At 36.7% G+C, this 14584-nt stretch overlaps 1 protein-coding gene across 4 annotated transcripts in view; it reads left to right on the forward strand.

Moving 5' to 3' along the window:
- Window positions 1-14584, forward strand: part of ATF6 (activating transcription factor 6) — a 212420-nt gene that overhangs the window by 152574 nt on the left and 45262 nt on the right. For all 4 annotated transcript variants that reach the window (XM_082614999.1, XM_082615000.1, XM_082614997.1 and 1 more), the window contains one exon: window positions 7201-7285. In XM_082614999.1, the coding sequence (XP_082471125.1) occupies window positions 7201-7285 (85 nt within the window). The remainder of the gene's footprint in view (window positions 1-7200; window positions 7286-14584) is intronic.

Raw genomic sequence — 14584 nt, forward strand, 5'->3', positions numbered from 1 at the left:
CGGATTGCCCCACTCTCGGCACTCAACAAATGATGATTGATAACAACTTTCAGGAATCCTAATGTATTTTTCCTAAATCACACACGGTCCAGCCTTTGAAGAAGCCCTGTATTATAGCTGACAAAGTTTTGAAATTTGATGAGCTCAAATTATTGAATGAAGTAATAGGAAGTATAGAGTCAAAAACTTCCTAGCCCTGTACCTGTCCAAAGCATGTAACCAACATTTTGTCTAAGAGCTTTCTTCAGGGAAAACAATCCTACCCAGGTTTATAAACACTTTCCCTGAAACTCTCATCAAGAGAGAAGAGTGATTTGGAGGCTACTGTCTTATTCTTGGGAAAGTTTACAAGGACTTGTTTTGACCATGAAACTCAAAATTAATTCTGGATTTGAAAAAGAGGCATATATAACTGTTAGGTTGAACCTTATTAAATTACTGAGATTTTTTTGATATATAAAAATATGCATTTATGTAAACATTATTTCTCAACTTAATGCAGTTTATAACATTTAAAAATCAGTATTTAATTGCAAATGATTTGTCCTTCATGCCAGCAGTATAAAGTGTAGCATTAGTACCACCGAAACCAAAGGAATTGGCGAGTCCAATACATCTTTTCTCAGTTTTCCATTCCTGTATCTTGAGTGGAACATAATTGAGATCAAATTGTGGTTCTGTACAGTCTAGGTTTAAAGTAGGTGTCAGTTTTCGATAATAACAAGCCAGGGCAGTGAAAGCTGCCTCAACACCCCGGCAGCCCCCAGGAGGTGTCTGGTGGCTCCCATGGTAGAAGAAACAGCAAGGGCGTGTGCATGGTCTTTGAAAAGATGTTTGATGGCTTTGTTTTCAGCAGCGTCTCCCAATAGTGTGGAAGTAGCATGTGCATTGATATAGGATATCTCTTCAGGTTGTACACCTGCATCTTTTATGGCAGCAGCCGTACATCTGCACCTGGCCTCATGCGGCCTGCGCAGCTGCGGTCCCCTGAAATTACTGAGATTTGACTCACAAAAATGACAGTTTTGTATGGTTCAGTCATACACTTTTTTGTGTGAATAAAAGGGGAGTTCAAAATCAGTTGGGCAGTTCTGGGGGCTTCCTATAGAGTTTGATATGAGAACCATCTCTTAAACTTGAGTTTGTAATTATTAGGATTTCAAGCTAATTTTTCCTCTGGTGACCTTGCCTGCGTTATCAAATTTGAATTTAGTGTCAAAAGTTTCCTCTTGTCAAAATGTGAACCTTGGCTCACTCTTGGGCTATCTGTTGTGCACTAATAGTTTTGATTTATTCTGCCTCTGGCTGACATGTGGGCTAATAGTGCAGATGCAAACTTTACATTTCCTTCTATTGGTCTGTAGTTTTATTGCATACATTAGTGGCACAAATACTGCATTCATATAGCTATTTCTATTAACTGTGTCTACTTTGGGGATGAATAATGTACTTTGCCTATGTTTTTACTATGATGTGAAGTCCTACATCATAGACATTTTAATAGGCTTTTAAATGATTACACTATACTTAATTTTACTACCTCTAATTTTTTTTTAATTCTTATTTTCAGGATACGTCCCTATGTGTGTCTGTGTATTTAAATGATTTCAAATTTTCTAACTGCTTTTGCAATTTTTTAATTGCTTTAAATGAAGGGACACATTTGGCTTCTGATCAACAATTAGCATAACTACTAGAAATTAACATTAGTTCAGAATGTTGTGAATCTGATAAATAACTGTGAAAGACCTACTTTTAATTACTACTTTGACCTTATTTTTAAGATTTGACGTGCTCTTCAATTTGTTTGGCAGTTTGAAAGATACTTGGTAAGGTAAATGAGGTAGAGTGATAGAACACTAAAGTTCTCTAGGGTAGGAACATAGATCAGAGAAAATTTAATACAAAGCTATTTTTCAAATGAGGATAGATGCTCTTTTTATTTTTGGTCTGGTTTTAACAGCTTTCTGTGTTGGAAAACCAACCCCATCTATGTAATCCAGTGTATATGGATCAAATATAAAATGTTAAGAGACTATTGTTATTAATGTGGACCTGATTTGCAAAACTTTTTTTTTTAAATAACGTGTTATAGCTTTCTAAATTATTTATTTATTTATTTATCTTTGGCTGTGTTGGGTCTTCGTTTCTGTGCGAGGGCTTTCTCTAGTTGTGGCAAGCAGGGGCCACTCTTCATCGCAGTGCGCGGGCCTCTCACTGTCGCGGCCTCTCTTCTTGCGGAGCACAGGCTCCAGACGTGCAGGCTCAGTAGTTGTGGCTCATGGGCCTAGTTGCTCCGCGGCATGTGGGATCTTCCCAGACCAGGGCTCGAACCCGTGTCCCCTGCATTAGCAGGCAGCTTCTCAACCACTGCGCCACCAGGGAAGCCCTGCAAACCTTTTGACATGTTGATCTAAGTGATCTAAGTGAAAGCTGCTTAGTGTCAGAAGTGCCACCTGTTGCAGATTGAGTTTCCTTCATTCCTACAGGACATCATTAGATATCAAGGACCTTCTTTTCTATCAAAAATAAAGGACTCCAGGGACTTCCCTGGTGGTGCAGTGGTTAAGAATCTGCTTGCCAATGCAGAGACATGGGTTCGAGCCCTGGTCCGGGAAGATCCCACATGCCGCGGAGCAACTAAGCCCATGTGCCACAACTACTGAGCCTGCGCTCTAGAGCCCGTGAGCACAACTACTGAGCCCATGTGCCACAACTACTGAAGCCCGCGGGCCTAGAGCCTGTACTTCACAGCAAGAGAAGCCACCGCAATGAGAAGCCCACACACTGCAACGAAGAGTAGGCCCTGCTTGCTGCAACTAGAGAAAAACCCGCACGCAGCAATGCAGACCCAATGCAGCCAAAAATAAATAAAAATTTTTAAAAAGCATAAATAAATAAATAAATAAATCACTCACTCACTCACTCACTCACTCACTCACTCCAGCCTTGAATCAGAGTTTCCTAATATAGGAAAAGCTGTTTTACCTAGTACTACAGAGACTAGTGGGTAATCTGTTAATTAACAAAATTGGTTAAAGCAGGGGATCATTTTTTTAAAAAGATGTATATGTATCTTATTTTGTTTCAGTTAATTATATAAATGTGCATTCATTTGCCATGTTTTGAGGTAGGGCCAATTCCTTTTGGGTCCAGATCTACTAAAATTCCATGTTGTCTTTCTTGCAATAAACTATACTCACAGTGCTCTCTTTTCACACTGTATCTTATCAGTTACATAGTAGTTTATTAAATTACACAATTAGTAACAAATGCAATTAGCAAAAGTAGTTTTGGCAAAATACAAAAACTAGTCATGAATGTTCAGTGTGCTAGGGGCATCAGTCAGTAAGTTTTAGAGGGGAGTGGGAAGGGTCATTTAACCTAGTGAATTAGTTTAAGTTAAGGTCACTTTCTATTATACACAGATATGTAGAATCAACATCTGGCAAAACTTAGTAGGACCTCAGTTTTATGGTGTTTTACCATCATAACCTCCAGCTGAGCAAAATGTGGTCCTGTTCTTTTGCTAAGTTAGTCTCCAATGCTTTAGCTGTCTTAAAAAGAGAAGAAACAGATAACTTCGGATGCTGTATTATGCACTAATATTTTGGCTTTTTCTAACAAAGTACTTGGAAGAGGGTATTGGGAGAACTGTATGAAAATAGTGTATTTTCTCACGCACAATATTGCATTAACATTGGAAAACTGATGCTTCATTCTCATAGTGAAATGTTTTTGTGTTTTCCCACCAGTGTTTCTCTAACTTCCTCTGGGCATAAAAATAACAAAGCTTTGATTATAATATTTGTGCACATAGTTTCCTCCCTGAAGATAACCCTTGGTATCTCAGTCCTATAAAGGCTTTTTAGGAGTCTGTTTGAAGATATCTTAAAGTTAGTAACATAGTTTTGAATGACAGTGACAAAATATATCATATTTATCTCTCTGGCAACATCTTTTTTTTCTACTTTTCCTTTTTATTTTTAAGTAGCTTCACCTTTGTTGCAGTTGGATTATATTAACTGACTTAATAGGAAAGAAAGAGTTTTGTTCAGATTCATCTAATTGTACCTGTATTTTTCCAGGATTGAATTTCCTATACAGGTTCTTTAATAAATAAGTAAAAGGGGGGGTGGTAATATTAAGAATAACAATATCAGATAATATCAGGTAATATCAGATAACAAATGTGGTTTTTGGAATGCTGTCAAAAAAAGAGTAAAGCTGTCTCTGATTACTTTAACCCTTATTGAGATTTCTCTTGAGTAAATACCATTAGTATTATTTCACAAATTTATAATATAATAAGTAATCAGGGTTGTGTTTAGCTACAAGTGACAGAAAATCCAAAATAATAGTGGCTTAGACAAATTAGAATTTTGCTTCTCTCTCTTGTGAAGTTCTGGAGATCTTACGGTAGGTAGCTCCTTGATCATCAGGATCACTAGCTGCTTTATCTTATTGGTCCATAAATCTCAGATTGCAGTTTCCATCTCATGGTCCAAGATGGCTACTCCAGTTCTAGCAGTCACACCTGCATTCTAGCTAGCAGGGAAGAGAAAAGGGAAGGAGGAAGATTGCCTTTCACCATCACCACCTTGACAAAGTTTTGTGCACCATTTCTCCTTATAGTCCATTGACCAGAACTTGAATGTATGGATTCATTTGGTTGCAAAGGAATATAGTCCTTTTTCTGAGTGGCTTTGTGCCCAACTAAATGCCATTAGAAATGGAAAGTCCTATTTTTATTCTAATGTTATAGAAGGGAAAGCAGATATTGAGCACAAATGACTGTTCCTGCCACAATTAGCATTCTTTCCCTAACAAAATAAAAGCTTGAATTTATGTTCTTTAAAAGAAACTGTCGTCTGTAGCACAGTGCTGAGTACGTGGCAGGTCACTATGCTCGGTAAATTTTTTTTAATGAATGGTACGAAGTCAATAAATACTTGTTGACTGGCTCCTTTTCTCTGGAGATGTCACTGTTAGGATTAGTGAAATGCCATAAAAAGTGAAATGAACATAGTTGGAGAGAAAAAATGATTGATGATTCATTGTTATGGCAAGAAACATTTAACTTGAGGAAGAGAAAGTAAATGTTAAATGAAACAACTATGCTGTCCCAGGCATGTGTGTGTACAAATTATTTTTTAATATAAAATAAGCACAATTAGAGTTTGTAGTATACCAGTTTTGATTTCCTGCCATTCTAACCTGTAGGCCTCTTGGTAAACAAGCACTTTAAATTGTAGGATTTCCTCCCATTTTGCAAACATTTAATAATTAGAGGTAAGGCAGGTTAACTGTAATAGTTTTTATGCATTCAAGATGTGATTCTTCTTTGTCACAAATAATAATGTGATTTTTGGTTTTCTGCTGCAAAAGTAACTGCTTTGTTTGAAACTTAATGAAGAAAGTAGGAGGCATTATGTTTGGAGAATCGTAAGATCTTAGCAGGAAACTCAGCTTTAAGTCTGAGCCTGACCTTAACCCATGACCAATGGAATCTAAGTGTGTTTATTTTTACAGTAGCCTTAATTTGGGGCTTGTAAGTTTGTTGGTTTGTTTTGTCATTCAATTTTGGGGATCCTGAAGCAGTATTTTAATTATAGGAGTTTAGCTATTTATAATTTTCATGGCCTGAAGATCAGCATGTTTTGTTTTGTCTTGGCTATCATGTTATCTTACTCTCAGAAACATGTGATCTTTGTGTCTAACAATGCACTTAAAAAAAAAAAAACCTCTCATGCTGCAAGGCTGGAATTCTAAAAGAACAATTTCACTCATCTTTTCCCCTCTTTTTAAAAAAAATGTATGTTCTCATGGAGATGTTGCCTTGAATTAGACAAAGCACAAGCAGTTACTGCAAATGTTTTCTGTACAGTTCTGTTCATGTACATTAATTTCAATTTGTTTTTCACAGATTTTTTTCTTAGCTTTGTTGATACTTATATTTCATAATCACATTGACTTTGAATTAAGTTGCATTGAATTTTTATCACTCTCAGCTATGTCAAATCCTACTTTTTGATGAGTCCTTCCATATAGCAAGTTTGTTGAATGAATGAGAAACGAACAAGAAAAGAAAGCAAGAGGAGTTAGACTGTGTGTCAGCTTTATCTCAGTTTAATCATGCTCCCTTAAATGGAAACTTATATATATATATACTTATTTCTTTTTTTCCTTTTTGCTGTGACAATTCCCATGTTTTTGCTAGGAAAAAGAGGAGTTACTGAAAACAGTAGTTAATATCAAAGTCATTAAGTCATTTATAATCAGCTTTGGAATACCTACAGATGTGTTTGTCTTCGCCAAAACACTCACACTACCCTGTTTTTGAAGGCAAACTCTTCCTGGCTCATTCTTATTGCAGTATTTGTGTGGTTGTAAACTAGAAACCTCACATGCCCTGGGTCATTTATAGATGATCAAAGGTTGGCAATATCACATTTAGAATTATATAGTTATGCTAGACATGCACTTGTAATTTTTTTAACCCTTCCACTATGCTATATGCTTTTTAAGGGCAAGAACTATGTATCTTCTTCAGTATATACCTGTTGCTTACCAAAAGAAAAGTCTAACACTGGCTGCTTCAAAGGAAGAAGAGGAGGCTAAGCAGGCAAGGCTCTCAGCCTTGGCCTTGCTTCAGTGAGAATCTCTCTTTTATATATCAGTAATTTGGGATCAGAATTCTTTTTTGGGAGTGGGGGGAACGTTCCTCTTCTTTAAAAAAGAAGTTTGAAAACGACTCTATTAGATAGATATCTTCAGTATCTTGTGACATTATCTAGTCTAGCCTCCTCATTTTACAGGACTGGAAACAGACCAAGATCATACAGCTATTCAGCGGCAGAGCTAGAATTAAAATCCCTCTGTTCTGACTGCTTGACCAATACTCTTTATAGTATACTGCAGCATATATGTTATCAGAACCTAGGAATATTCTAAGAATACTATTGATATGTAGTACCTGGTAATGATAGTCATTCAGCAATTCATAATGTTTATTGCATTATGAATGAATGAATCGTAAAATGGTTTGTAGTTAATTACGCCCAAAGCCAGGTTCAAATAAAAACTGTCATTTTTTTTATGATTGCGATGAAATGTTGGCATCCTAGGAACTCTGAATTTGGCTTGTTATAGGACTAAGCCAATTATTATGAGTAACAACTTGCTCTTTGTTAATCTTAGGATCACCTGCTGCTACCAGCTACCACCCATAACAAGACTACAAGACCAAAGATGTCAATTGTATTACCAGCAATAAACATAAATGGTAAGTTGAAATTTTGGTTTATGAACGACATGCAATTGCTTTGTTTAACCTAGATTCTCTGTGGATTAACTAAAAGACACAAAATGTTCAGTTGGTTAGTTATATGTCCATGCATTAATTCTGAAACATTTTCCCACTGTTTTCACAAAATATTATTTTTAAATTCCTGTGCTCTTTTAAAAAGTAAAGGATTTAATTTAAAGTTGCTTTTTAAATTACTATATTTTTAAAAGAAAAAAATCATTCTCTTTTATTTACAAAATTGGAAAAGTTAGCATCTTTACTGATCTATACACTTGCTGTCTGGGGCCTTTTTCTGGTAATACATGATGTATAAGAAGTCCCTGCTATGTTCTGAGAGTGAATTTGTAAGTTAGGTTGTTGGAACTCAAAGCAGTTTCCTGTATCACATAAATGGTGATATGAGTACCAGACCAAACCTAAGAAGCCTATTTATATTTAATCCATAATACTGATGAATTTGATATTGATAGTATTACTATTGCATTTTGTTCTCCCACTAGTTCTGGGTATTAGATAAAATACAAATAATACCATTAATACTTTGAGAGTATCCAAAGATGTTAAGGCATAGCGTACTTGCTTAGAATCTAGGAGGAAAAATAAGACGAGCACGGAAATCACTGTATCCCAAAGAGAACGTCCCATAAGGAATAAAGAAAGTACTAAAGAAATTTAATAAAGAAGAGATTACTTCCAGCTGGGTTCATCATGGAAAAAAGAAATCTCTCACTCCCAATACCAGCTGTGTGTCGTAAATGAGCACAGTGTATATTGTTGGCTGATTACTTCCTCTGACACATCATATTAGGCTCTAATGAAACTAGGAGAATTGGCTATCCTTCTAAAGTCCATTTATCTGGTGTAATAGAACTACTGGTAAATTTTCTGTCTAGTAATGGGAACCTTATAGTTTAATGAGTAAGATGAAAATGAAAAGCCCTTTAACCTGCAGTTGAACCAGTCCACATTCTGATTGATGATCATGATTAAGCCACCAAATACAGTTATAAAACAAAACACTGGGATTCTGGATAAACTCCAATAAAATTTAGTCTTAGAGAAAAAACATTAGATATTCATTGTACATATTAAGACCATAGAGGACTATAAAATTTCAGTTAGCTCTATATAGACAGCTTATTAGAAATGCTTAGGAGGCAACGTTATAGACACAAAATAAAATTTTTTTTAAAGCATAAAAGAATTATGACATTTTCTTAGTCTTAGAAAGACAACAAATTTTTTAAAGAAACAAACTGTACATTGAGACGAACTTATCTTCCTTCAATAAAGGCATACCTCTGAAGCTTTCATGGAGCAATCATATTACAACTTCAAATGGAACAGTATATTTCAAAGTGTACTATATTACACTCCAAAGAATATACTTAGGGAATATTATTAATCTTATTCCATAGGTACCTAGGTTTCTCTGCTTGAACCGTAATAGATTTAACTTCTGGTCAGCTTATGCTCAGAAAGGCTGTTGTCTAAGCTTCAACAAGGCAGAATTCACTTAATTTCGTTGTTCTGATCTCAGATTCTTATAAAATAAAACCAGGCATTCTCTTGCATAACACTGAGCTATCCATTTGTATTAAGCCAAGAACAATAAGATGATGTTTGATTCTGATTTTCTTGGCCAGGGGACTAATTTTTGAAAATGGCCTTTTCATGGATTTGAAAAATATAATAATTAAAGGATCATTTCCTTTTTAATCTGGTTTGGGTTTCTTTGTAAATAAGTTTTGTTTTCCTTTTTAGGATATAGTATACTATTAGAAAATTTAAGATTCAAATTCAGGAAATACTGATTGAGTATATACCATGTGTTCAGTCCTGTGCTGCATCCTCAGCCTCTTTTCTGAACCGTCTCTTCACCTTGTTGCTCTAACTGGGGCTACTTCTCAAATTAGAGCTTGATTTTTCTTCCCCTCCTCATATACCTCTGAGCCTGCAGATGGGGTGGGTAGTATCTCTGCTCCCCACTACAACTTCCAAATGACCTCTCCTTTTTTCTTCGGTCTCCCTAACATCTTTCAAGTTTGTAACGCTCCTCCTACCCTTCTTTGTTGCTGTCTTCTATCCCACCTTCACTGATGACTCTCCACCACTGCTTTTGTCAGCTCTCTGTAAAACTTCAGCATCCACACAGAGGACTCATCCAGCACTCTGGCCTCTTTAGATCCAGTCATCTTTTATTTCTGCATGACCTCAGCCTCCCATCCACACGGTCATACTCTAGACCGTATCATCATCCGTAATGGCACTCCATTTGAAATCTCCTCCTCAGGCATCCCCCTCTGACTCTTCCTTACTCTCCTACTGTAATACCCACACTCCAGCTGGGTATCTCTGACCTCACAGATCTCCAGTCCTCTGACCCTACCGCTTTTTCTGTGTCCATTACATCCATCACGGCCATACACCCCTCCTTACCCAGCCTACATTCCATGTCCGGTACTATCACCACTCTCTTGCAAACCACCCTCCTGGCTCCTCATTTCTTAGGTCCCACTTGCCTGTAAAAATCCCGCCCTAGTTAAACCCAGCTATCCTCTTTATGCCTGCTCTCAAGCAGCTGAAAATTGCTACAAAATACCATCCAGTCAGGACAAGTAGATTCACTTCAAATTTATGACCGTGAATTCCAAAGGGGCATTCAGTACTGCATGTCAGGAATAAAGACGCAGACGCAGATGTAGAGAATGGACTTGAGGACACGGGGAGGGGGAAGGGTAAGCTGGGACGAAGTGAGAGAGTGGCAGTGACATATATACACTACCAAATGTAAAATAGCTAGTTAGTGGGAAGCTGCTGCATAGCACAGGGAGATCAGCTCAATGCTCTGTGACCACCTAGAGGGGTGGGATAGGGAGGGTGGGAGGGAGACACAAAAGGGAGGAGATATGGGGATATATGTATATGTATAGCTGATTCACTTTGTTACAAAGCAGAAACTAACACACCATTGTAAAGCAATTATACTCCGATAAAGATGTTAAAAAAAAACTACCTCTTGTCATTGCTAGTAAATTTACTTGCCTTCCGTCTGAAACAAGAATTTCTCACCTTCTCTTCTCAAATCTCCAACATCCCCTCTCCTCACCCCCTCAGCTGATGAACTCACCCAAATGCTACATTGAGAAAATAGATGTAACTGTATAAGAGCTACTTTATCTTTCTGCTACCAGCTGCATCTACACCCACAAACTCTGCCTTCTTATTGCACTGGGAGAAAAGTATCTTCCATGGAGTTTAAATCCCAACTTTGCTACTTATTGGATAAGTATAGTTGGGCAAGTTAATTAACTTTTCTGTACTTGGCTTCCTGTAAAAGGAGATATTACTAATACCTTCCTCTTAGATTTGTGTGTGAATTAAATGAGCAAAAATGCTTTAAATAGTGCCTAGCTGTTAGGTTAGTCACTGTTACCACCTTTGTCATTGTCATCATTATCACCCTTATCTAAGGTGACTCCTTCCTTTTGGATTGTGCATTCCAGTCCTTCTCACAGTTTCAAAGACTTTGCTCCCACATTTTTAGTCTTTCTATCCTGAATGATGAGTTTCTTCGCTACTGGATCATCCCCATCAACGTACAAAATATCTTAATATTCCTTTTGGTGTAGGGAGACTCTCTTAACTCCACATTTTGTTTCTCTGCTACCCTTCATAACAAAGCTCTTGAAAGAGTTACCTGCACTCATTGCCTCCATTTGCTTATCTCCCATTCTCTCCTCTGCCCACTCTTACCTAGCTTTTGCCCCTACTGAAATGCTCTCGCAAAAGGGTCACCAATGACCAATATCTTGCCAAAGCCAAAGGTCATGTCTTCATTCTCATCTTACCTGACCTCTTAACAGTATTTGACATGGTTGACTATTCCCTCTTGTTTTCAGTCCTCCAATTTTTATTTTTAAAAACTTCAAATCTACAGAAAAGTTGAAAGATGAGTACAGTGAGTATATGGAGAACCTTTACCGAGATTTCACCAATTGTTGACATTTTTCCACATATGCTTCATTTTTATCTCTTTATCTGTTTACACTCACATGTGTTTTTTTCTGAACCATTTGAGAGTTAGTTGCAGACATTTTAACACTTCACCCGTAAATACTTGAATATGCACCTCCTAAAAAAAGGATGTTCTCCTATGTAAGCACAATAAAATGACCACACCAAAGTTTAACACTGATAAAATAGAGTTTAATATAGAATCCATATTCAAATTTCCACATTTGCCCCCAAATATTCTTTATAGCTTTTGGGGGGAGGGACTCAGAATCTAGTCCAAGGTCATACATGGCATCTACTTGTCACACCTCTTTAGTCTCCTTTCATCTAGAACAGCCCTACTGCCCGTTTTAGACTTTTTTTGCATGACATATACATTTTTTTAGAAATCAGATTTATTGAGGTATAATGTACACACAATAAAAATCACCAATTTTATGTGTACAGTTTAATGAGTTTTGACAAATGGAAACAGTTGTGAAACCACCACTTCAATCATGATATCAATATTTTCACTACTTCAGAAAGTTTCTTTGTGCCCCTTCGCAGTCAGTCACCTCAAGTTCATTTTTGATATTCCCTCTTTTGAAACACTTTATTTTGTAGGCTTTTATGATACCACAGCTTGTCTAGTTTTCCTCCTGTATCTCCTTCTCGGTCAGCTTAGCCAGCTTCTCCTCTGTGAGGACAGAAATGTTGTTTCTTATGTTTGCACTTATGACCATAACCTCAGCACCTAGAGCAGTGTCTGGCACAGGAAACAGAGATGTTCATCTCTGTTACTTTATGTAATGCTCAGCTGCCAGCTAAGTATTATCTTCATTTTATAGATGAAGATGTTAAAGCTCATGGAAGTAAGTCATACCATTTATTCAACCACTACATAATGGAGAGCCAGGATCTAAATACATTGTATAAAATATATTTTGATCAGTCATTATATTGTTAATGAAATCAATATTAGAGATGAATGTGTGCAAATATTAAAAATATTTGGACTCCAGAATTTCAGATAGACTTTTATACCACTTTGTCCCTGTGGTATAAAGGTTAAGCGCATTTATTGAGGGCAATATAATTCAATGTAATATAATGTTTTGGATTTTATAGGCACATGTTTGTTGAATGACAGAATAAGCTAGGTAAATGTTATTTGGTCATTACTTTGTGGTCACTTGAAAGACTTTACTATTTTAACTCTTTGATTAAAAACAGTTGGCAAGCACAGTTTAGTCTAATCTTTTCAAATATAAAATAATTAAAATATGTACTAGGTTACCTTTCTACTACATTATTTTAAAAATTTGGAATTCACAGTGAAGAGTGAATTGAAATTATTAACCTCCTTTCAACAATTGTTCTACAAAGGAAAACACATGTGAAAAACTGAACGGTAGAACTGTCCAAGATTCAGAGATAGATTCCTTTGACTTATTAGGCGATGAATTTGATAAGCTGTAATACAATTATATCATTTATAATCTGAAGCGTATAAGTTACATGGGCTCAAAAACGTTTGAGCACCTGTTTATTTGAGCAAAGTCATTGTGAGGACATCCCTAGTATCAAAGTTTTTCATCCTGAGTAATATGAGGACTTGAGGGAGTTGAATAAAATATATTTTCTGCCATTTCTGAATTCAAAAGTTACACGTAACTTGGAAAGAAAAAAATGAGTTGTGGGTTTGATCCCTCTCTCTGACTTACGTGGAGCCTGCAGAATTTTGGAGAGGGTGTAGAGGACATAAAGTCATATTTTATTGAGCAACTGGATTTTGTAGTATCCTGGATAGGGATATTTGGGAAGAGGAATTTGATTTTCCAATTTTAGCAAAGTAAATTAGATTGCCAGGTCAATGGCTGGCCTTAAACTATAATGTATAATGATTCTACTTTGTGGTTTTGGGCTGTGGGAAAAAGTCTATATAAAGAAATAGCTAAAGAGAGTAGGATATGGGTGTGAAATTAATGCCATTTAGAAAATACTAGTCACATCATTCTGTGTTCTCCATGCCATATTTAATTTTTGTAGTTTATTACTCTTCATTTTGAATTCTCTTTATTATTTAATTTCCTTTGTCTCATAAGAGAGTTGAAAGCAGGTTACTGAAGCTGTAAGAAAGAAAGTCTTTCTTTAAGGAAGTCTTCACATCGAAGATTATTGAAGTAAAATGAAATTCTAGGTATACTTTAAAAAAGCTTTTAAAAAATGATTGCAGATGGATGGCAGAGCAGTTGGTGATGAATTAAAAGATATTGCTACTTTTTTGAAAAGGGTTCTGGAAGGTCTCCTTGTACCGTAAGTCAACATTTCCTGCTTTTAAATTATTTCCACTCATAGTAAATCTGCTCATTTCCTTTCTTTCACTCTTTTTTTCTTTTTTGATTCTTTTTTTAAAAATTAATTAATTAATTTACGGTTACGTTTGGTCTTTGTTGCTGTGCGCAGGCTTTCTCTAGTTGCGGTGAGTGGGGGCTACTCTTCATTGAGGTGCATGGGCTCCTCATTGTCGTGGCTTCTCTTGTTGCAGGGCACGGGCTCTAGGCATGTGGGCTTCAGTAGTTGTGGCACGCGGGCTCAGTAGTTGTGGCTTATGGGCTCTAGAGCACAGGCTCAGTAGCGGCGCACGGGCTTAGTTGCTCCGCGGCATGTGGGATCTTCCCGGACCAGGGCTCAAACCCGTCTCCCCTGCATTGGCAGGTGGATTCTTAACCACTGTGCCACCAGGGGTGTCCCCACCTTTCTTTCACTCTTGATAAGTAATTCAACAAAATAGAACATAGAAAAAAGAAGAATTTTTTTAATGGTAGCTACTTGGTAGACATCTTTTATGAGGGAATGAACACAGCCATTAGCAGATACATTTCACAGTTTGACCAATGCTTTTGTTGATTTGGTTTTACTGTTCTCCTTCCCTCTGTATGCCATGTAGCTAAGTTAATGTTGTAGGTGAGTAATAAAAATAAAACTGCAACTCTACTTCTACCCTACCATTATTTTTAAAATTTATTTTATTTATTTATTTTTACAACTTTATTGGAGTATAATTGCTTCACAATGGTGTGTTAGTTTCTGCTTTGTAACAAAGTGAATCAGTTATACCTATACATCTGTTCCCATATCCCTTCCCTCTTGCGTCTCCCTCCCTCCCACCCTCCCTATCCCACCCCTCCAGGCGGTCACAAAGCACTGATCTGATCTCCCTGTGCTGGCTGCTTCCCACTAGCTATCTATTTTACATTTAGTAGTGTATATATG

This window comes from Mesoplodon mirus (genome assembly GCF_964341445.2).
Source record: "Mesoplodon mirus genome assembly, chromosome: 3".
Classification (NCBI taxonomy): Eukaryota; Metazoa; Chordata; class Mammalia; order Artiodactyla; family Ziphiidae; genus Mesoplodon; species Mesoplodon mirus.